The sequence below is a fragment of the Argentina silus genome (assembly GCF_951799395.1).
Source record: "Argentina silus genome assembly, chromosome: 1".
Lineage (NCBI taxonomy): Eukaryota > Metazoa > Chordata > Actinopteri > Argentiniformes > Argentinidae > Argentina > Argentina silus.
Genome location: NC_139655.1, coordinates 15931834 through 15956411, shown reverse-complemented (window position 1 = coordinate 15956411; position 24578 = coordinate 15931834). Strand labels below are relative to the sequence as shown.

General features: G+C 40.2%; 2 protein-coding genes across 2 annotated transcripts; both read left to right on the top strand.

The window, feature by feature from the left end:
* The first annotated feature begins 1201 nt into the window (after positions 1-1201).
* Positions 1202-3968, top strand: fbxo36b (F-box protein 36b). The gene is made up of 4 exons (XM_083697399.1): positions 1202-1450; positions 1698-1806; positions 2073-2245; positions 2564-3968. Exons 1-4 carry the CDS (start codon positions 1355-1357, stop codon positions 2954-2956), a joined length of 771 nt encoding a protein of 256 aa, XP_083553525.1. The 5' UTR covers positions 1202-1354; the 3' UTR covers positions 2957-3968.
* Positions 3969-11394: 7426 nt separating this feature from the next.
* grk7a (G protein-coupled receptor kinase 7a) lies at positions 11395-17247 on the top strand (the record flags this gene model as incomplete). Its single annotated transcript, XM_083684241.1, has 4 exons — positions 11395-11991; positions 12980-13435; positions 16266-16546; positions 16911-17247. The coding sequence occupies 4 exons, from the start codon at positions 11395-11397 to the stop codon at positions 17245-17247; spliced, it is 1671 nt and encodes a 556-aa protein (XP_083540367.1).
* Positions 17248-24578: the final 7331 nt, after the last annotated feature.

Below are 24578 nucleotides of genomic sequence, written 5' to 3'. Positions count from 1 at the left end.
ATCATGGCCAAATTTCATTTTCAGTTCCATTTACGTTATATGTAAAAATGCCTGTTTGATTCACACATCATAACTCCATTTTCAATGAGTTCGATTTTTTCTAAAACAATAATAGAAAAAGAAATGTTATGCTGCCATACTTTCCGTAGTTAATGGAGGTCTCAATCAAGTATTAGTATTTAGTATAGTTGAGTTTATCAGACAATAGCACCTCAGTATTCACATTTTGAAATAAACACCTGCTCTGAATGCTGATTCTGAGTTGCATTCATCTTTTTTTTTTTTTTTTTTTTTGAAATTGTTGGTGTATAATAATAACAGATTGAGTTTTGAGCAACTGGGTGGAGTCAAAGACTGGCTGTTTGAGAGGATACATTTTGAGCAGTTGCCGACCATCTCTGATCAGCGCCTTTCAATACCTGTTGCATGATGGGGATAAAATCTGTCTAATTTGCTCATAATAAAATTCGGCTGCATGAGATTTGAGAGTGGTGAGATCGATGCTCTGTGGAGCCCCGCAGTCACTCAGAGGCTGCATTGAGTAGCAAGGTCCTTCATTGTGGGAGCCACTTCTCATGATAAATCATGAATGTTTTCCTGACATGTGTACCTGAATCAGGAAACCCTCTATATACCGGGTTGTGCTGTAGTGTATATTAACTCTACTCCACTGAGCCTCCAGTGTCCCATGTCAGTCATTTATTAGCACCAGTAGATAGCGTCATGCACCTGAAAGCGTTTTACGATCTATAGATAAACTTACTGAAGACCATGCCATGTCCGAATGTTCACGCCTACTGTTTACTAAAAGTATCTAAATAGCCTACTAACCATAGTTAGCTGTTTACTAAAAGTATCTAAATAGCCTACTAACCATACTTAGCGGTTTACTAAAAGTATCTACTACATACTAAGCATACTAGAGCCTATTACAGCCTACTGTTTAGTAAAATTCAGTAAGCGACACATTTCCACACACATTCTTACTGAGAAATCGTCATCTGTAGCTCAACATGTTGAGTAATTACATTTCGCTGCATGCCCGCCTCCCTTACCTGCGCCATTGAATTGTGGGACTAAAATCGGAAAGGACTTCCTGAATAGTGTGCAGTGAATTCATACTACATGGAAAGGCGAAACTAGTATGTTCGTACATTTCGCATACTGAAAACGTCTACTAAATAGGTCGGAATATGAACTTTCGGACATGGCCATTCCGTAGTACAGCGAAGTGGGGTCGCGCTACAATGACGATAACTTAATCGAGTGTCAACTCCGCCCAACCGGGCAAAAGAACGGTGTTCAAATCCCACGGACCCATCATTGTCATTGGTAACAAAACAAAACGTCTTAAATGGCGACTTTGCTGGGAGAAAGTTTCTTTGAAATCAGTGGACAAGGTCCTGCACCTACGAAGGATTTTTTCCAATTTGCTGTCACCAAGACAGAAGTATGTCATCTGTACATTGTTAATTGTATTACATTTTTTCCTGTACGTATTTGTGAGTTGTAGTGGCTGCAAAAACCCAACTAGCCTCTAGTATTTTATGGTTGGCGTTGGGCACACTGGCACGGCATGAAAAAAACATCAAGCTGGCCAGCTGTAGCCTATGCTAGTGTTAGCCAATATAAAAGACTTTTAGTTTAGCACAGATAACTGTTAATGCATAGTTAATAAGCGTACGTATATGTTCTAGGTCATTTGGAGGTGGTGGAAGATATCTTTGAGAAGTGAATTTCGGAACACAAAGCCAGGAGAACAGAGGGAGTCTCATCAGGACTACTTGGATGACAGTCGACTTCAAAGTAACATCTGGTGTATTCTTCAACATGTTCACAAGCTATAATCACATTATTACAGTATGCCAAATGCCTCCCAAATGGTAGGTCACCATGGCAGTTTAGCCTACTCATGGGACACTGACAAAGGTCAGATTTTGACCAAAGGCTTTAGATTTATCATAGCAAGGCTCTGAGTGGTAACAAAACTCAGGGCACCATTGCACAACAAGGGAAACCAGTCTGGGAAGTGACCCCTGTTGATAGGCCCTGATGTGTGATGGTTATCCCAGGTCAGGTGAGTGTGGTGTTTGGCCCCCGGATCCTGCAGTACACCCAGGCCCTGTGCCAGGGCCACTATGACTACCTAGAGCGCCTTCCTGATCCCCTGCTGCTCCGCATCCTGGCCTATCTAGAGCTGCAGGACGTGGCTCAGCTTGGATACACCTCGCACAAGTTCAAGAAGGTAATTCGACTACAGCCTGTCTCTGTGTGAGACTGTCTGTTCATGGACATGAGTGCTTATGATGTGTACATTTGACTTTGTTGTTATGACTGACAGACAGGCAGATACTGTAGATAGCTAGATGGATAGATACATTTCATTCTAATGCCTTGTGATTTTGTCTATTGTTTCTCTGATGTGTGTTTACATGCATGTCCAAAAAGCCAGAGTGGCGCTTTGTCGTGGAAAACTTAGGTTCCATATTGCCTATGAACAAAGAGGACTAAGTAAGTTTGTCTCTGTCTTTAACTGCACTCCTCCTCTAATTGTACTTCTCAGCTGTGTTGTTCGGAGCAGTTCTGGGAGCAGGTGGTGCGTGGCCGCTGCAACACCGTGTCCACTGAGGTGGAGGTTCTGGCCCTGGAGCTGGGCTGGAGGACTGTCTTCTTCACCAGCAAGCTGCAGCTGCAGAAACAGATCAGCCGCAGGAGGCAAAGAACCCAGTTGCAGATCTACACAGAACCAGAGAGCTATGAATACATGGAGCTCCACAAGGACCTGGATAGCCAGGCTGCAGATACAGAGCCCTCTGCTGTGCCTGATCCTGATCCTGCGCAGCTCTGTCAAGACATGCAGCGCTGTGAGGTGAAAATGGGCCAGGCTGTTGCGCAGGGGGACCAAAGAGATGGCAGAGGCGACTGGAGCTCCGATTCAGAGAGCATATTGAAATGAGATTTCCTCTGAAACTATACTAGTCCTGTCATGGCTTTATACTGGATATTGAAGTTTCTTGATTAAGAGCACAAGGGGATGGGAGTGGTTTTGTTTTTTTAGCCCTGGTTACACCTGATATTAACAAGGTTCTTTGTCCGGATTGTGCCCACATTTTAAGACAGGATTAGTCAATTAAAAGATAAGTTATCAACAGATTGTGATCAGATCTTCCTGACCATTCTTCAGGTAGTCGTGGACTAATTTCAAATTAAATTCATGAATTTCTGCTCTGTGTGGATGCCTTCCAGCCACCGAAAGTGCATATGTAGATGAATTTGGTGGGGCCAGCCATGTGATTTAAATGTATTTAAATGTGGCTGATACAAAGACAGTGATTGTTTGATATTACATTGTGAATGGTGATTAATGCCCCCCTCTCTCAGCCCGGAACACCTATTTACAGTTGAATGAGCATGCCTGGTGGACGTCCTGAGGATATAGAACCTTACCTGTTGTAAATTCCTTTGCTATTGTAATTGATATAGTATATACCAACAGGTCTCTCCCATGGTTGTCTCTGTGTGCTAGTGTTGGTATACTATTTAAGAAGAAATAGAACATGTGTTCTTTGAGTTTCTCAGGTTAGGCCTATGTGCACCGGTCTCCTGTGTTTACCTTGACACACATAGCGTTAGACTTATGGTTAAACTTCCATTTGTTTACAGTTTGTTTATTTTGTATGTTTCTTTGAAACTATTAAATTGGTTAATTTGTTGATATTCTATTGTCATTCTTCCTATGTGCCTCAATGTGATGTTCTCAATGTGTGCTAGATAAAGGTTCTGTTAAAACAGCAACATAATCGTGACCAGGTTATGACAGAGTTCACATTAACGTCTAATGTTCACATGCATAGTTCATCATAATTCAGATTCTAAATTCAACTTATGTGACTAAATGCCACCTACAATAATGTAATGTTAACTTGTGTTAGTTGGTCATGTGACCACTAGTGTGTAGAGTCTGCTTTATCCTGTCCATAACCGTTTGAAGTTTATTGGGAAATAAATGTATGTTCTTTATTTTTATCCTGTCCAGTCCTTCTCTCTCTTTTCATTAATTTGGTGGGCTTGCTTCAGCTAGTCCAACTACTGTTCTTTGACATACTTATTATTATTATTATTATTCCAATTCTTCCACCTGCTGCTCCTCCTACAACTTTTAAGCTATTCACACTAATCCAATGTTAAAATGTGCAGAGAGGTTTAACTCGTGTTTTAAAAAAAAAAAAACGTTTTAAACGTTACAAACTTTAAACTGCACTTTTTAACATGGAGGTCTATGGAAACCAAAAGATGGCATTTTTGAACCACTGCCAATCTTCCACCTTTTAAGCTATATGCATTATTTTTCAGTCTACAACTACGTTTTTATGGATGATTCTTCTGCAAAGCATAATAAAATTGTCTAACTTTTTGTAAATATGTATATAATATATAACTATGTGTCAAATTACTTCTGACATAGGATTATGATTGCTGCTCTAAACTAACAAGAACATAAATAAAACAAGCCACCAGAAGGCAGAAGCTTGTAGCCATTGTGGTACTAGTGTTTGTTCTGGAATAGGGATATGTGGTATCATGCAGGATGCACCACAGCCTCTTTATAAATAATTTGAGGAACCAAATCAGAATTGATCACGGCCATGTTCTTATCTGGTGTGATGATACAACATACTTTTTATTTTATTATTATTAATATTACTGGGTTAATTGCAACCAACATTCTGAATGGGATGACCATAAGATGGTCTCTTGGTAAGTCAGATACAGGTGTGAAAGAGATGAGCCTAATTGCAACCAAGATTCCCTCTGCGACAAGAGCATAAATTATTATACACCTGGGGGTCATCTCCTTACTAGATAATCTGCAAACAGGGAGGAGGGATGAGGGGGGTTGAGGAGTGAGGAAAATGTAAATGAAAATCCTCACTCCTCAACCCACCTCCTCCCCCCTCCCTGCCTGCAGATGACTTTGTCAACTACTTTGAAAAGAAGGTTGATGACATTAGCAGCTCCTTCTCTACCTCTCGCCAACACTGCTACCACTCCTCCCAAACCCACTGTGCTACACTCAGACTAAACTCTTTCCCTCCTCTCCCCTGATGATATTCTAAAACTGGTCACATCCAAGTGGGCAACCACCTGCCCTCTCGATCCTACCCCCTTTCTCCAATCCATTTCCAAAGACCACCTTCCATTCCTTACCACCATAATCAATTCCTCTGTATCCACAGGATCTGTCCCAGCTGCCTTTAAGACAGCCAGAGTCAAGCCTCTTCTCATGAAACCAACTCTTGACCCGCCTGCTGTCCATAATTACATACCAGTATCCCTTCTCTCCTTCTTATCTAAAACCCCTGCTGTCTTTAACCAACTGTCTCACTATCTCCTTCAGAACAACCTCCTTGACCCTCACCAATCCGGCTTTAAGGCTGGGCACTCTACTGAGACTGCTCTCCTTGCTGTCACGGAGGCCCTCCACTCTGCTCAGCTTCCTCCCTCTCCTCTGTTCTTATTCTTCTGGACCTGTCTGCTGCATTCAACACAGTAAACCACCTGATCCTTCTCAGAACTGGGCGTCTCTGGCTCTGCACTGTCCTGGTTTGCATCCTACCTGGCCGATCGCTCTTACCAGGTGATCATCTCGGCTGGCTGCCTGGCGCCGCCACCTCTCCAAGGAACGATCACGACTTTTCACTGTCCTGGCGCCCCGGTGGTGGAACGAGCTTCCCACTGCTGTCAGGACTGCAGAGTCACTACCTACCTTCTGCCGTAGACTGAAGACCCATCTCTTCAGGCTACATCTTGACTGTTCATCCTAAGGACCTCTTCATCACCATTACCCCCCTGTACAGTTTCTCTACTGTAAATATATATTTAAAAAAAATCCTTTTAGCATTGTGACTGCCAATGGCCCCTGGTCCTAGCATAGATTTGTTATACTTATGATGACTGATGCATAGATGATTTGATTACTTTAGACAAATGTGCATGTTGTAAGTCGCTTTGGATAAAGGCATCTGCTAAATGTCTAAAATGTAAAATAATCAGTTGCTAGCAAACATTTGCAAGCGACATGCCCCCTCCAGTGGACTACTATAACAGGCCTTAACGTTAAACCTGCTTTTCGACCAGACTATTGATTACAAATTACGATAATTATGATAATGATAATCTCAGTCATTGGAAATAAACAAATATATTTCCGGTAATTTTTGCTAATGCAATTTCAATTCACTTATTATTAACAACACTGAAAATGAACCCGTCTTTCTCCGTTGGCCATAACCTTGGCCTAGGCCTACTTCATTGCAGTGAATCATTCTCATTTATGGCATCTACGTTTTATCATGTAGCTGTCAATTTGTGAATTAAATTTGCTACTTAACCCTCACCTGCTGAGAGCATGAGGGGGAGGGGCACCAACGAGCCAAGCAAGGGAGAACTGAGAAGCGATATTCTCTGCCTACTTGTCTGTCTTTCAAATTTCATATCTGGGACAAAATACATTGTATTACTAAATGAGCATTCCTGCCTGCAAATATGTTACACTAATGTGAAGTCATTTGATCAACCCTATTCTGTTTCAGGTTGGTCAATGATAGGTCTATGTGAGGCTTTTATTCATTCATTCATCTTATTTCATCCATAGGAATTGTTTTATAAGTGAGAAACGATTACAACGTGGATTATTTTTCAAATCATCAAACTTCATTATACTTCAGCCTATTACATTCAGTTTCAGGATCTGCATGGTGCCACTGCAGCTCTGATCAGATCACTCCAAGGGCGATATTGTTCAGTTTGTGACCTGTTCTCATCAGGTCTTTCAGGGCATTAGCACATGTCAGACACAGTAGCTAGCGTTGTGATGATTAAGTGTCATCCATGGTTTACAGTTATTGTGCAGGTGTTGTGTGTTGTGTGTGTGTGTGTGTGTGTAGAGTAATAGAGTGGTTTAGTCTGCTCAAACACTGCTGACCTCTGACTGAATGATTCTGACAGTACAACTCTGACTGTAACTCGAGGGCCATAGATTTGCTTTGTCTGAGATTGCACAAGAAGTTTATACAACAGATGGGGGATTGATGGCCCTTCTCTTAACCCCAGCCCCTCCCCCCAGACTCCCAATGTAATCCCCATGATCAGCAGAGCAGGTGAGGAGAGCAAAGATGACAGGTAAGAAGGGAGAGGAAGACAACTGATGCCAAGAGTATTTCCCTATGCATGAGTGTGTGCTACATTTATGTGTGTATGTGTGTGTGTGTGTGTGTGTGTGTGTGTGTGTGTGTGTGTGTGTACACTGTTAAATATGTAGTTGAGTGTGCTGTATGTGGGTAAACTGTAATGCTATTGCACAGGTGTATGACAGTATGGATTTATGTATGTAATGTTTAGCACTGTGATTCATCAAGTTGTTTATCATTGTGTCCAAAATGTGTTCACATTCTTACTGTATTCTGACTGTATATCTAGAACATCTATTCCCTAGGTATACAGTACACTGTATTTCAAAAGTATAAACAGTGCACTTCTCAAATGTTTAAAAAGATGCTTTAAATAAGGTGGTGTACACTGTATATATATCTGCATGTACCGTACAGTATCTCAGTTGGTACGTTCGTTTGTTGTCTGTCAGAGAGTATAGTGGTGCACAGCAGGGGTCGTTAGGAGCCTGAATGAGATTCGCATGAGGTAAACTGCTGTTGAGCCTCAGTGCTTACCTCACCCTGCCTTACCTGCATTGCCAAGGATGGACGAGATAGAGCCAAAGATAGCTGTGGTCAGACTTCTTAGTAGGCTGTAATGCATCATGACGCTAGCAACCCATTTGTTATTAATCAACATTAACTCATTTGTGGTAATGAGATGTCATAGGCTGTAATATTATCTTTTAGGTGGCAGTGCAGGATGAGAGCATCAGTTTAAATTTTAGGAATTTGAGATTATATAATTTTGTAAATGTCACAAGACTTTCCTATGGAATTTGCTGCAGCAAGACTTAAAATGCTCAATCAGAGAAAAAAAAGTCTGCTTAAGTTTCCTTCAATGAAAAATGCATCAGCATGAACGTCATGCTTACCTTGAATATAGTCTCCTCACTCCCCCGTTTTAGTGCAGAGTGGGCTTGTGATTGGCTTGTGAACAACGTGAACCTAGAGGGGTTGGGCAGTACCTCTTTGAGTGGAGCATACATTGACAGGTTGCTCACCCCTTACGCTGTGCTCTGGGACACTTTAGGCTAGGATTAGCTCATATAAGCTTAGGTTTATCGTACTGAATTAGCCTGCATAGGTCCATAGCCTTAGGTTGGGGTTTCTGTTAACCAATGAGACTAATAATTGCCCAGATTGCGTGTAAATTACAATAATTGATCATGAAAGCAAGTATACTGAATGTGCATAAATCAGTAACAGAATAATACAGAATAAGAGAGCAACTGACAAACATACGATCCTACTAAACTTGATTCAGATACGGTACATGTTAAAATAGAGTACTGGCCCCAATATGCTGGTAAAGTGAAACATCACTGGAGGCACCCAAGTAAGCCTGCAGCGCTGTAACACTGGCATGATAATGCAGATATTTTGCTGTCAAACTGGATCCCACCGTAATTTTTTTAATTTCTTCTTCGCTCTAAAAAATAAATATATTTATTTTATTTATTTATAAATGTAGCTAAAATAGCTATATTTACTAGTCCCCTATGGAGCTTCCAATACAAGCTTCACTTTATCAGTATATAAGCCAGGAATGACGTTGCCCACACACTGATCTAGGATTCGTGTACCTTCCCCATAACCTTTACTTCATGAGAGGAAAATACGCCTTTCCCCCTCCAAAGCGTATGAAACTCATGCTATTCGCTCAATTAATTAATTACATTGCTAGCTAGCTAACGTCACCATTAGCTACCTAGCGCTGGACTTTCCAATGAGTACTCAACAAAACTAGCATAGATTGAATCGAACATTTCATCTTGACGATTGGCCAATTCAACATTAGGTCATCATATTGCTAGCTGGCCACCAAGCTAATATTAATGCTGAGGTACTAACTATTTTAGATAGTTAGCTATAACCTCATCTTCGGTTTAGTTGGCATCATGTAGGCTATCTGTATGTAGTTAGCTACAGGGGAAACATAATAATGCAGACTAAGCATTTCAACAATATATGAGAGTGAAATCATTAAAAAAGTGAATCACTTCCAGGTACCTTTAGTTTTTTTGTCAGCTAGGACTGACAAAATCCATCCCATACGTCCGTGTGCTATAAATCCAACTGTCAAAATGCCTCAACACAGCACTCTGGAAATGTAGATGTCACAACCATGTATAAAACTAGAAGTTTAGTAGAAGTTCCAGAAGAAACTTGTGGGCTTGCAAAGTCTTATTTTGGTAGTAGAACAAGTTTCAAGATGGTTTGAATGATAGATAGATTTGCTGGGTAGTTGAAAGAAAATGAGATGTCTTATTAAGTCAGATTAAGTTAAAGATGGTGTTGGTTGGTTGTTGGTTGGTTGAATTGATAGATGAAAGAGATAGATGGAAGAGACAGTTAGATAGATGAGAGTTTAGATAGATAGATAGATAGATAGATAGATAGATAGATAGATAGATAGTAGTTCAGTGGAGTGGGTAGAGAGTTGATTGGTTGAGAGTGGTTTCAGTGGGGTAGAACTGGTAGCCAGGAGAGTGCATTGTTGTGTAATCATTCTAAGAATGTGTTCTGCATGTCCCATGCTGTTTTTACTGAAGGTTCCATGGCAGTTGCAGTAACAATGAAAAATCTACATTCCATCATGTTAACGGATTGGAGTTTTTGAGTTTGAAAAAGCTGGTAGTAAATAGGTATCAACACCGGTCAGGTATCAGTCATAGCAACGCGAGTTCTCACTTTGTAAAGTTTGATTGGTGTGATTAGCTTAAAAGTTGTAGGATGAGTAGCAGGTAGAAAATGTGAATGATAATAATAATAATAAGTATGAGCAAGAACAATAGTTGGACTTGCTGAAGCAAGAGGTGTGAGCTGTTATACACCCACCTCTTTCATAGGGATGTTTAAATAAATATATATTTTCACAATGTCTATGAGAAGATGATGATTATTATTAACATGTATTTAAAGTAAACAATACAATCTTGGTCTATCGTATTCCAAACAGACATCTCCCTTTGTTGACCTGGCTCCTCCTGACGGCCATTGTTTACTCTTGGCTGCTTACATCTCTTGGCTGCTTACATCCCTTTTAAGCAAATTCACCACCTAGCCTTTAGTCCAATAACCTCTGAGTGTCATCTAACATGTAATAACATACTGTACATTCCAGCAACATTTATACATACAGTATATGGGAATATATATATATGGGAAGAGTTAAGGGGCTACTACATGAAATGTCCTATACATCAAAAATGTATTGAGATATGTATTTTCTATAGGGCTCATACATTGATGGACGATGGAGATGATCAGCCATCCATAATTTGTCTGTCAAGTTTTGCATGTGTCAAGAATTTAAATAAGTTAAACTTTTCATGGATAGATGGATGTGAAATGCATTCCTCAAGCATTGCATCCGTCTTTGCCTCTTTCGAACATTGCACATTGTTTCAAATAAACATTGTTTTTTAACTTTACCTTAACTCCTAGGGTCCTCTGACAACTATGTCAAGTGTTAACCAAATGTTTAGTGACCATTCAGACATGGGATGAAGCTCCATTTCTATCAACAATTTATCTGCCAAGATTAAGCAATTTTACTGCTCTGATGCATAATCCAATAAGGTCTGCATTGGCTAATCAGCCATCTTTAGAGATGTTTAGGACAACATTGTCAATGTGAGATTAAGTCAAAAAAATGTTTTGTTAATTCTGTCAATAAAAGTGTGCGCACATGTGTTTGAATGAGTGTTCAGTTTCTTAGTTGTATGAGTGTGTGTGTGTAGACAGCTCCTCTCTTCACCTCTCTGCTCATCATCTCGCCCCAAGTGTTTAGTCAACAGAACCCAATGGGTCCCCGTTAACCATAGCTCGTAACCCAGCCAAATATAGAGGGCCACAAAGCCTCTTAGGATAGAACCCTCTTACGATTCCCTTTCCGTGAGCAGCAACCGTGAATAGACCACACAAAGTTCCTTAAGCCAAAAATCCCTCCCGGGTATTTAATTCTAAATGAGTAATTACTGGGTGTGTCAGTGTGTCTTAGGTCTGCAGGTACATGTGGTCAAGTGGCTCATTTGCGCCCTGGCTTTGGAGCGAGTCGCACACTCACGCAGAGACACACATTCTAGAACACACAGCACCGGGCAAGCGAAAGGGACCCTAAGGAACCTCTAAAGAACCCAGTCGCATAGGGGGAGAACGGCCAGACACAGAAGCCAAGATGTGTGACATGGGAGGATTGGACAACCTGGTGGCCAACACGGCCTACTTGAAAGCCCAGGGTGGCGATGACAAGGAGATGAAGAAGCGCCGCCGCAGCCTGTCGCTGCCCAAGCCGGAGCAGTGCACTGCTGCCCGTACAACCTTGGATAAGGACTTTGAGTCGCTCTGTGAAAAGCAGCCCGTAGGCAAGAGGTTCTTCCGCCAGTACCTGGCCTCAAAACCAGAGTATATGATAGCTGCCGGGTTCTTAGATGAGCTGAACGACTGGGATTTGGCAGAAGGTGCAGCAAAAGACAAGGTGCGCACTAACATCAAGAACAAGTACTGCAAGGCTGACTCCAAGACCTTCCTGACCTTCCTCACTGGGGAGGTAGCTGACAAGTGCAAGGCTGTGACAGACAAGGACTTTGAGGAGGTGATGACGGGCAAGGTGAAGGAAGACACACGAGAGTTTCTCAAAGGCAAGCCCTTCACGGATTACCAGACCAGCCTCTTCTTTGATAAATTCCTGCAGTGGAAAGAGTATGAGAAGCAGCCCATCAGTGAGAAATATTTCTACGAGTTCAGAACTCTGGGAAAGGGAGGTTTCGGAGAGGTAAGCATTGCAGAAACTGATACAACAACTTAATGTCTTTGCCACACCTGCAAAATGTCCACATATGTCAGTAATACTCATATGTGCTATCATCTCTTGTTTAAACCTCTATCTGTTTCTATACATCACCCTGAAATCTATTCAATGTGTCATTGGTAATGTGTCAGAACAGAACAGAACTACCAGTATGTGCAAAAGATTGATTGATGCATAGACAAAAACTTTAATTCTCAGGGTAGCTTTCGGTATAAACTACACGTCAATTAACTTGCAAAGAGGTCATCAAAATTCCACAAGAGACGACACACCGTTCCTAATTCCTAAGCACAGAAGCTGTTTCATCACAACTTACTCTGTGCATACTTTCAAGGTTGAACCACTCAGAAATATGGGAATAATCAAAATAGACAAAATGTCTCCTGTTTAACGTATTTAAGCAGAATGCCATGAAGTGGAGGATGCAGTGTATTGTGTGTCCCTCTGTGTTTTTTTTAGACTAAATAGTAAATGCTAAACAGGTATTCAGTAGATAGAATGGTTATATGAATGTGGAGGTCTTCCTCCACTCATATATTCCGACTCCACAACACAACAGTTATTGTAGAGAAGAGTCTGACTACAGTCTGACAACACTAAGAATGGAAAAAGGTGAACGAAAAAGACAAACTTTTTCTTGAGGTCTTCATGTGTCTTAACTAAGGACCTGATAAATTCTTGACCACCTGATCTGTTACATTATCAACATGTACTTCAAAGCTTACCCTCAAGGGGGCACTGCATGTGCCTCCACACTTAGCGACAGCAACAGTTAGCAACAGATTTTCACACTTTTTACTTTCTGGGTAGAGAATTCTGGGTCTGCAACTTGTGTATCAACACATGGTTTCAGAGGGTACTATGTCATCTTCTTGGTGCTGGGGGATGAAACTACAAGAGAAAAAAAAGTAAAGAATTTCTCAGGTCTTAACCCATGGCTTCCCTTGTCTAGGTGTGTGCCGTTCAGGTGAGGATCACAGGCCAGATGTATGCATGCAAGAAGCTGTGCAAGAAGCGCCTGAAGATGAAACACGGTGAGAAGATGGCTCTGCTGGAGAAGCAGATTCTTGAAAAGGTCCAAAGCCCGTTCATCGTCAACCTGGCCTATGCGTATGACACCAAGACCCACTTATGCTTGGTCATGAGCTTGATGAACGGCGGAGACCTCAAGTACCACATCTATAACATGGGCTATGATGGGAAGGGAGTTGATAAGGGTGTCGAGATGAAACGCATAATCCACTATACAGCACAGATTTGCACCGGCATCCTCCACCTGCATGAAATGGATATCATATATCGTGACATGAAGCCAGAAAACGTGTTGCTGGACAGTTTTGGCCAGTGCCGACTTTCTGATCTGGGTCTGGCGGTGATTCTGCCCCGTGGAAAAAAAACCAGCCAGAGGGTAAGTCTGTTGAAGCTGGGTTTTTGTTAACTAACAAATGCTTGCCGCTTTTGGGAGGGATGCAAAACTCTGGCAACCGTGAACAATAGAAGATGAGGGTGAGGAAATAGATGATTAGGAAAATGTATGAATTATGTGATCTCAGTAGAAATAACAAATAGTTGACACTGTTAAAACTTTTTATAATTATGATCTGATGGTTAGCATAGTTATCTTTTCAGCCATTCTGTAAACATTTCAAATTTAAAGCTCCTGGGCCTGCGGTGCATTCAAAGTCGAAGTCATATACATTTAGAAGCTACAAGCTACTTTCTAAGAGGATGAGGAAGAGGAGTCAAGAGTAAGGGGAGTCAAGAAAAACCTGAGGGTGTAGTTGAATGTATGATTAGGCCATGACATTGTTCTATTCAAGTCTAGTCTGGATTTAGATATATAGAGGATGGGGCTGAAGCCATTTTCCCTGGACTGGTGCAAAGCTGTAAATCCGGAGAAGGATTACTAGATTGTTAAGGATCTGTCCAAGAGAAGTGTCTGACTTCATTATATAACCCATTTGATCCTTAGCTGTTAGATTATAGCCCAGCCAATTATAGGTCTCCATTTTCTTTAGGGGCTATTTTAAAGGCTGACTACATTTATGTGGGGTCTTGTTGGGTGATAGGGTTTTGAAGGCTATCCTCTGTCTCCTTTGTATTTACTGAGTGAAACAGTTATTTTGGTTGTTGAGTGCATGTTGGTTCTGTCCAGAATGCCTACTCCTCAGATACTGCCTAAACTGGATACAGCACATTTGTGCTAGAGATGGTCAAGGTCTTCGGGGCTTATTGAGAATGAAGAGTGTTCAAAAGACACACTGTGGGTGTGTGTCAGGCCCACAAACGAGAACTGTGTCTTCCACAATAATCCATCCAATCAGAGACAAACAAGGACAGAAGTTTAACACAGAGGGACATATCATTAAGAAGCAACTCTTTTGATGAAGTCAACCATTTTGTTCAAGGAATCAAAGACACAAAGTTCAGTGTGTCATATAAGTTTTATTTATTCTGATACTTGTATTGTTACTTGGGTCATAGCTAATAATGTAGCTGAAATGCATTTTGGACACTTACTGTACCTTCTAATTAATTGGCTATTGGTATCATATATTGTTATATACCTTGTTAGACCTTCACTGACTTCAGCATTTAAAGAGTTTTGTATATGGGACTTTTCTGCTGACCTATGATGCTCACTCACAGTGGCAAAGAGCAAGATGCAGAGTCCAAGGAAGCCTCGGAAGCTCATTATCCAGTGCTCTTCTCTGGTGCCCCTCGGCAGGCAAGGGAGCCTTGGCTAACCCCCCAGAGGCTTGGCTGGCTTTGGTCTTCTAAGCTTCTTACTTAGCAGGCATTACACAAATCTGTCCCTTGATCAGACTAGCAAAACCAGGTAGATCATACACACAGTGTAAGTGTGTGCACACGTGCATGCATGTGGACAAAGTATACCTTGTATGTCATGCTGTGTAATTTCGTTGGATCTCTTTAGTTTTGTATTGGTGGTTAGTGAGACCATCATAAAGTTCAATTTATACTTGATGCCATGTAAAAGGTATGAAAAAGCTAAACATCCTCATTGTGCTAAAATGGATGCATCATTTAACAGTGATTTAGTAGTTACAGTGTCAATTTGACATCTCACACAGAGCACTGACTAAAATGTTACTGAGGTAATAGTTTAAAAGGTCACGTAGAATACTCTACTCAGTGTGGTAGCAAGGTGACTAAATAATACCTGTCGCATGTCAGTTGACCCTGAATCTACATAATCCTCCAAAGGCCAGGAACATGGTCATTTTATGACCTTGATAAAGGATCTGTCATCCGAGGACTGTACAGTTTTAATTTATTATATTGTGTAAATTGACTTTGTGCTTGGTATGGAATTAATGAACTGTCTTATGTTGTGTAATTCTGAATGAACATTTATGATTGTTTCAAGTCTGCAAGCAAAGGCCCCTCCAAAAAAGAGACATCGGTCTGAGAAGGCCTTCCTGCCTAAATAAAACTCATTATTTAATTAGGGGTCAACGTTTGCACACAGACCCCCAGCTGTTTGGCAAGTGTGCTCTCAGCATCCAGGCTGGACAAATCAGATGCTGGAAGCCCCTGTTTTGTCCAATCACAAGGGAGCAGTCCACTGCTGTCCTCGAACACATTGTGCCACACCTGTGCTCATGCAGTTACTAAATACAGTCTTACTCAATGGGAAAATATTTCACACAAGCAAGAAAAGTCATTGTAAACAAATGACATGAATGTGTGTGTGTGTGTGTGTGTGTGTGTGTCCATATGGGACTTATACACTGATACTGACGTTCACTAGATGGACCAGAGATGTCAGCAGACATAGCGTTCTGTCACCATGGATACACACATGGCTCTTGGCAGGTAGCAGGGGATTAGCATTAGCATTAAGCTCCTTGTCCCAGGCTGTAGCTAAGGTCAGGTAGGAGCAGAGCAGAGAATGGGTAGAGAAGAGGGCATAGATAAAACAGCCTGCCAGGACGTGTACAACAGTACTGGCTATGAACACGTTTCTCATCTAATCCTCATCATTTGCATCAGCCTGGAATGCAATTTGGATTGTTAGTCATTTGCACAATATCATTATCTTGTCTAAGTTGACAGCACAGTTGACTTATGTGGAAACATAACGTGTAGAAAACACACACAGGAAATTAAGTGCTGTGATTTCAAACAAAAACATATTGATGATTTGTCCTTGAATTATATTTGTTTCATTTTTCTCCCATCTTGATCTCTCCCCTACCCCATCCCTGCTCCAGGCTGGAACTGGTGCTTACATGGCCCCTGAGATCCTAACGGAAATCCCCTACAGGACGTCCGTGGACTGGTGGGCTCTGGGCTGCAGTATCTACGAGATGGTGGCTGGCTACACCCCATTCAAGGGTCCTGAAGGCAAGAAAGAGAAGTTGGAGAAGGAGGAGGTGCAGCGCCGCATTATCAACGAGGAGCCCATTTGGGAGCACAAGGGCTTTGACACGCCCACTAAGGACATCGTCCAACAGTTGCTCAAGAAGAAAATTGAAGACCGCCTGGGCTGCAAGTAAGGGTCTCGCTTCATAAGTGTCAGTAATGCCTTGAAATGTTGGCAGTTTGATCAGACATAATATTAAAACAAAATGTTGCCTGTTCTCATTCATGATTAATCAGCTGGCATAATATAATGACTAACAGGCTACTTTGATAGCTAGGTTGCTAAAATGTTAATACAGATACCTTACCATTGTTGACAAAGAGATATTTTTATTTCAGAAAATGACACTTGTACTTTTTTCAAATAGTGAAAAACACCTTCTCCTCAGTATTTGAATTTAGTGTGTTTTATCTGGCTGAGTTTGAATTTTGTAGATAGCCTGGGTGTACAAATATGATCCTCTTGCAGAAGTGTTCTCATTTTTCTTCCACAGGGGTGATGACCCCAGGAAGCACGAGTGGTTCAAGTCCATCAACTTCCTTCGTTTGGAGGCTGGACTGGTTGATCCTCCATGGGTGCCCAAACCCAATGTTGTCTACGCCAAAGACACAGACGACATCGCTGAATTCTCTGACATCAAGGGCATCGAGCTTGATGCCAAGGATGACAAATTCTTCAAGGAGTTCGGCACAGGAGCCGTGTCCATCCCATGGCAACTGGAGATGCTTGAGACCGGACTGTTTGATGAGCTTAATGACCCCAACAGGAAAGAGTCTGTTGAGAGAGGCTTGGACGGCAACGTGAAGTCTGGCACGTGCACGTTGCTGTGAGCAGCCAAAGCTAGCTAATATAAAACCAACAAATAAAATGATTTGTTCATGTCTGGTAACTTGTTCTAAGAAAAACACACTAAAATAATTTAACAAATGCATTATTTTAGGCAAGGGAATAGAGCAGTGGGGGAGAGAGAGGTGGAGCTTCTTTCCTTAGTACGGGTTGGTTGCTCACTGTTTTAGTAACATATCGCACTGGATGAACTGCTTACTACGCTTTGGTCCAAATAGGCAATGTCTCTTCACCCCAACTGGTAATGTCTCTTCAGTCTGCAGCTTCTCCCAGCTGTTTCTCACAATGTAGTAAAGACTTCCTGGCCAACAGGGGGCAATAAGAGTAAATCACAACAATCCATTTTATGGACACAAAAATGAGATGAGTAATGGATAATTACAGGCCCCTGCTTACAGTTTGTGCCATAAAGATTTGTTTATGTAGACTGCAATGCTAGCCCCAGGCTTCAGACCTAGGGATTGGCCACAAAGAACCATTTGCTGGATTTATTAGTTCATGCATCTCATGGTTGGTATCTTGTACTTGATTATGCTCCAGTAATTGAAATCAGTAGCAGCCAATTTTTTTTTTCTCTACCCCCTAAATACTTCTCGTCTCTCTGAAGGCACAGATTGTAACTTCTTTGTTCTTGCAACAAATCTTACAACGTACATTAGTAAATACGTGATACATTTCCATACCAACACACCCGTTATTACCATGTCCAAAATGATATATTGAAGCAATCAAAAGCAAATAAGTAATAGATATTTCTACCAAGAAAAGTGCTTTTGTTGTTCCAGAGATAACGTTTACTTACCTGCAGTGACCCTGGACCATAACCAGTGAGGTCGATCACTAGATTTGCGAGCAGGTGGACTCTTCAGTCCAGCATCTTGTTTTATAAATCAAAATACATAAAAAGGTGTTGTATGTATATATAAATATTTATGTCTATGCACAGAGAAGTGAGGATCCACAGATTAGGAGCTAGTCATATCTGGATGAAAACATAAGGCCCCACGGAAGACCTTCTGTCATGGATGCTACAGATCTATTGGGCAATGAAGGCTCTAGCCCTGGTCAGGAGCGAAGTATGTAGAGGAAAGGCAGTTGGATTCTATATTGGAAGGTGGAACATTCAGAGGAGTTGGGCTAGGCTGACAATGTGTTCCTGTACCAGGAATATGTATTTAGCCCGTCCTTAAAAAAGTGATACTTGAGGGCTATTTTCTTACTTAAGATAGTGTGAGCAACTCAAACTAGTATGCACATCTTTCATTGCTTCCATTGATGTGATTTGTGTGATGTTTGAGTTACATATACTGGTTAGTTAGCCTTCAAAATAACATTTAAAAATACTCTCTCCCCTTTTGTTTTCTTGTCTCAGGGCTAAGAAATATTTCATATAACTTAAAGTGACAAACTTTCCAGATCTTGACCAGTGTTACATTTTTACAGTAAATATGATAAGGATGTTATTAATATAAATATGCTACATATACATGTAAATATGTTATGAGAGGGAAACATTACATGTGCTACAATAGGAATGTCAGACATTCATCAAGGACTTGCTTAAATCTTGAATTATTTGAATAAATAAAATATATGTCTTTTACAGCTTGTGTTTTCTTTGGCTACCATTGGCACTTTGCTGTTGTGTTGTGTGTGCATGTGTGTGGTCTTTAATATCTGTGCCTGTACAGCGGCTCTACAAGTAGGACAGACAGGCTTTTCATTATTTTAGACACCTATCTTTTCCCCTCATTTGGGATTGAGGACTATAACTATACAACTGATGGTGTGGGACATGGAAACGTCTCCCCACTAGACGATGAGTTCAAAAAGTCTTGATTTTGTAATGAATGAATAAATCTCTTTAAATCTCATTAACTACAATAAAAACAAATGTACACATTTTACTTATTCAAACCATAGAACTAAATGCTTAAAATCGTATTCACTTTCACTTTCCTTAAAACAAAAACCATTAAAAAAAACTAAGTACAAAACTGTTCATCAACGTCAGAATATATCTTATGTTACCCGGTTGCGCATGTTCCATATATAACCCCAGGGAAAAGTAGCCTACTGCAGGAGTGAAACTTAAAAATACTGACCACATTAATCCCATTAGGGAGTCAGATCACAGACAAGCTGTGCAGCCCAGAACAGATTTCAAAGTGCTACTCTTAGCTGATAAGGCGATAATCAGCCTTACCTCTGTGTACTTAAATCAACATCAAATACCTCTGGACCTAAGGGACACCTTTGGATGATTGCTAGGTTAGGCAAAAAATCATTTAGTATGTTGGAAGACAGGTGTAACAAATTCAGATCTTGAACCCATCATTAGTAATATAGCTTGATCATCAGCAGTGTTTGCTTACACAGTCATTACTTTTTGAGAGAGAAGTGCAGGGTGCAAAGATGGAGAGAAAGAGAAGGAAAGGCAGAGGGACGACAGAGTGGGTTGAAACAGTCAGCTGTCAATAACTGTCAGTATGTTTCAGTGCAACTTATCTGCATATAAGAATGATAAGTTGATATAAATCAGTCTACAATTCATGAGCTTAGAAGTATAAGGTTCCATCTCCGTTTAGTGTAGTTCAGAGATATTGAGCATCAAAGTTTTCACATCCCAGCTGGGAAAACTGTTATGTAGTATACTCTACTTTTATAGATCAACAAGACCATCACCCTACAGGTACTTAGAGTATAGAATATGAAAATCCTGGAACATTTGGAAATGTTTTTTTTTTAGATGGTCCAAACGGAGATAGAACCTTATAATTCTGAGAGCTCAGATCCTGTTCAGAATTATAAGGTTCCATCTCACCCTTCATAATGTAAAACCCTACATTTCAAAGAATAACTATGACCATTGATTTGAATGAATTGATTTATATATAATATACTATTATATCAAAGCCAAAAAAGCAAATTGTGCAAAATAGTGTTCTTTTTATTTGCAAACAACACAGAAAGGTTGTGAATAATGTACAAACTTTTAAAAACATTTTAAAACCATTGTTCATTTATTTGATTAAACTATTATTTAGCCATTATTATAAACCACCATTTATGTAACAAAAGCAATTTAAAGATTCTAAAATAAATGGGGTGACTTTTATCATACTAAGTTCTTCTTAAGCACTAATAATGTATAATTTATACCACTTTAAATCTGCTTTTAAACTGTCAGTGTACTTCATATATATAAGTATATAAAGCAGTATACCTAACATACCTTAAGTATACTTAATACATGTATTGTTAGTGATCAAGTACAACTTAGTATAATAAAAGTCGTTCCAAAATGTCACCATTTAAGTATAACTTGAGTATAGACCATTTTTCAAAAGTCAATTTAGTAACTGGCCCTGTTGATGGTTGGTCGTACTGACTGCAATGTTGAATAATCTTGCAACTAAAGTAAGCTAAAATCCATTAATAATATGCTGGGCAAGTAACGTTTGGTAATGTTAGATAATTTAGCTGCACATATCAAGTTGATGGTGAGCTAGCTAATACTAATGTTAGCGAACTAGCTAACGAATTGCAAGGTGGTGATGTTAACTGCCAATTTGTGTTATGTAACCATTTACGTTATGTTAACTTCACGATCACGACTAGTGATTAAATTGCAAAGACGTTTCTCTCTTTCCCGCGTCATCGCGCTAACTAGCACTGACTAGCAGCACCACAGAATTAGTATTTAAATATATATCTCTATGGGCACTGAAGCCACAGATGAAGTACATGGCTAAGAGGTGGATTTTGATTGGTCCGTCTGTGTTCATTCAGGGTTATGATTGAATCACAAGTAGAACCTTATTACGCCAACTTGGTATGTGGTGTTGAAGATGGAACCTTCCACATTTATGAATTACGGACCAAAAAACACTCTTTTTAAAAATAAATTACACTGCAAATACATTAATATATGTCCAACAATTTAGTATATGTAAATAACTAATTTTCGACAAAAATGTGACATAGAACCTTATAATTCTAACGTCACGAATTGTTAAAGGCAGGGCAAGAGGGCACCAGTGGTTCTCTGTCCCTTACACCAGTGCAATACCACTCGTTTGTAGAGACCACGTTCCAAGGGCAGGGCTTAAGTGACGCCTTTAGTGACGAAGGTGGACTAGTACTCCCAAAATAAAACCGGGGAGATAATCTGTTAAAGAGAGGGACTCCGGTATTGACAGCTATTGATTGTGAAGGACAGTGCTCCTGTAAGGACTTCATCCAAGCCAGTTGGATCCTGGATTGCTACATATTTTTTAGAGCATGCAGGTACTACCTATATTAGAAGTGTAGCTGTAAACTATGTTGAATAGCTTATCAATCAAATGAGCGTATTGAGATGGAAACAGCCATGTTCATTCGCTATATAAGAGAACTGCAAAAGGACTACATTTACAAGCCTTTCAATTCTATGTATTTTTATTTTGCATTTGTTGACATTTTTATTAGCAATTAAAAGTTGCAGGCACAATACATTGATTTGTCAGCACTATATATTTTTTTTTCCATCATCACTGTGATACATAAACATATAAGTTAATCATAATCAGTTATAGATGTATAGATAATCAGAAATGCATAGTGCAAGAAAGAAAAGAAAAATAACATAGTAACTGCATAGTATTGTATATACAATTATTGGATTAGAGAGGGCCACAACTCTAAGTGGTTTTGCACAGGAGTCTTCAATATCGATCCAACATGGTGAATTTTCACTTGGAAAGCAGAGCCATTTGGTTACATTTTTCATTTAGTATTTGAAACATGTGATACAAGCAGATACAAGCAGACCACCTACGGTCTCACTCATAGGACAAGACAACCTATTATAGTCACAAATCCAGTGTTCTGCTGACCAACAATATGCACACACAGACAGATCAACACACACACACACACACACACACACACAGATCAACGCTGCCCATAGGCGAGTTCCTCCTTTCACCAGTGGCATTAAACATGCTAAAATGTTTTGCTTTTTAAATCTAACTTGTTTTGCAAGCACACTCCAGGTTGGGAGTTTAGTAATTTTGGGTCAGTGCGTAAATTAGGAGGTACCAGAATACAAAGTGAGCCCGAGAGAGGGGTTGACCTGAGGGGCTCAAAGGTCCCGTAAAGGATGAGAAAAGTGTCAATTTAAACAAAACGTGGCCTAAAAACAAAATAGTGCTTCATAGTAGCGTAATTTCAGGTAAATAAAAAAATTACCTAGGGTATTACAGAATCATTGGTGCAAAAATTAATAAAAAAATTTTTTTAATAATCCTCATTTTGGCGGAGAGTCTGGGAGTCCTTTCCCAGGACAAACGCATTCCATGCAATTCGACAGCAACATTTTTAAGCATGTACTTCACTTTATACCGAGCCACAACACTGGAGAAAAACCTGCAATCCTGCGTCAATTTAGTGCCATATCAAGGGCTAATATTTCACTTCGAGAGAGCAGAGTCAGTGTCGTGCACAAGGTCAAGCAAGTGTTAATTTTTCAATGATAAATAAATAATAATAATAATAAATAATAATAAATACATTTTCAATTTCTCATTGAACACATAGGCACTAGTTGGACAACATTTCAGAACCCCCCTCTCAAAGGTTGAGAGCCCAATTAACCACTTGTTTCCCATGCATTGGCTCACATTGCAGTCATTTTGGATCAGTGGCCTTGAAGGAGAATCGTGAGCTCTTGAATTAAATTGGGTCTTAACCCTTTTCATTTAATTTACAGTAACTGATGGGAGTTTATGGGTAGCTCTACTGGTGCCCTCGTGTGGCAAACGCACTGTATCACATACATCACCAATCCTTCACTGACCTTGCTTGCAGTAAGCTCAGAGCCCGGTCACAGTGGCCACACATTCAGACCCAGCGGAAACCAACTGCTCTATGGTGAAGTTGTTTGAAGCACACTAACACTGTGTGCCACTGTTGATGGGCATCCTCAGTACACAAGGGGCTAATGAATGAATTTATTGTAATTTCAACAACTTTGATTCATACATTGATTTATTTTAGTTCACAACATAGGCTATATTAATACTGATAAAGAATTAGGCAATAACTTGTCACAATTAGACTGTGAACATCCTTGATTACTTATTGATTGGAGTGAAATCATCATATGATAGCCTATATACAGTGCCCTCCATAAGTGTTGGAAAGAGGCAGCATTTTGTCTTCTTTTAGCTCTATACTCCAACAGTTTGGATTTGATATCAAGCCATTACTATAGGGTCAAAGTAGAGATTCTCAGCTTTAATTCAATGGGGTTTTCTTTCTTTCAGATTGGTTTCAACAAGTACACACTTTTTTAAACATACTCCCACTATTTCAGGGCTCCAAAAGTATTGGAAAAATAATAATACAGTGTCCAAATAAATAACTAATGTTTAGTATTTGGTCGACAATCCTTTGCATGCATTAACTGCCTGAGGTCTGCGACTTCAGACCACCAGACGCTGGGTATATTCTCTGGTGATGCTCTGCCAGGCCTTTACTGCTGCCATCTTCGGTTGTTGTTTGTTTTGAGGCCTTTTTGCCTTAAGTTCCCTTTTCAACAAATGAAATGCATGTTAAATTGGATTTAAATCTGGAGACTGACTTGGCCACTCTAAAACCTTCCACGTTTTGGCCCTGAAAAACTAGTTGCTATGGCAGTATGTTTGGGGTCATTCTATTGCTGTATGATGAAGCACCATCCAATGAGATTGGAAGCATCTGCTCATACTTCAGCAGACAAGATGTTTCTGTACACTTCAGAAGTGATTCTGCTGCTGGTACATGTTCATCTTTGTCTCATGTGACTACAAGAACTTTTTCCAGAACTGTGCAGGCTCTTTTAGGTACTTTTTTAGCAAACTGTAATCTGACCATCCAGTTGCTGTGGCTAAATAGTAGTTTAAACCTTGTAGTGTAACCTCTGTAGTTCTGCTGGTGAAGTCTTCTGCAGATGGTAGTCTCTGACATATTCACACCTACCTTGTGGAGTGTTCCTGATTTGTGGGACAGTCGTTTTTGGGTTTTTCGTAATTATGGAGAGCATTCTTCGGTCATCCACTGTAGAAGTCTTGGATATGGATATGGGTTTGGATATGTTTATGATAGTTTCTTTCTGATTTCTCAGCCCAATAGTGGCTTCCTTGACTTGCCACTTGACTCTTTGGTCTTCATGTTGACAGACACTAATAGCAGACTCCAAAGGAAAACATAAAGGATCAATACTAGACATTGACAGCTCTCTTATGCCTGCACAAATGATGTGACGGAATATACCTGACTAACCAGAAACACC

Bases quoted from the DNA above. Each gene is read 5' to 3' on its own strand.
- fbxo36b (XM_083697399.1), top strand. From the start codon at position 1,355: ATGGCGACTTTGCTGGGAGAAAGTTTCTTTGAAATCAGTGGACAAGGT. The intron at 1,451-1,697 runs GTATGTCATCTG...TATATGTTCTAG, and splicing joins TTGCTGTCACCAAGACAGAA to GTCATTTGGAGGTGGTGGAA. The intron at 2,246-2,563 runs GTAATTCGACTA...TGTACTTCTCAG, and splicing joins CCTCGCACAAGTTCAAGAAG to CTGTGTTGTTCGGAGCAGTT.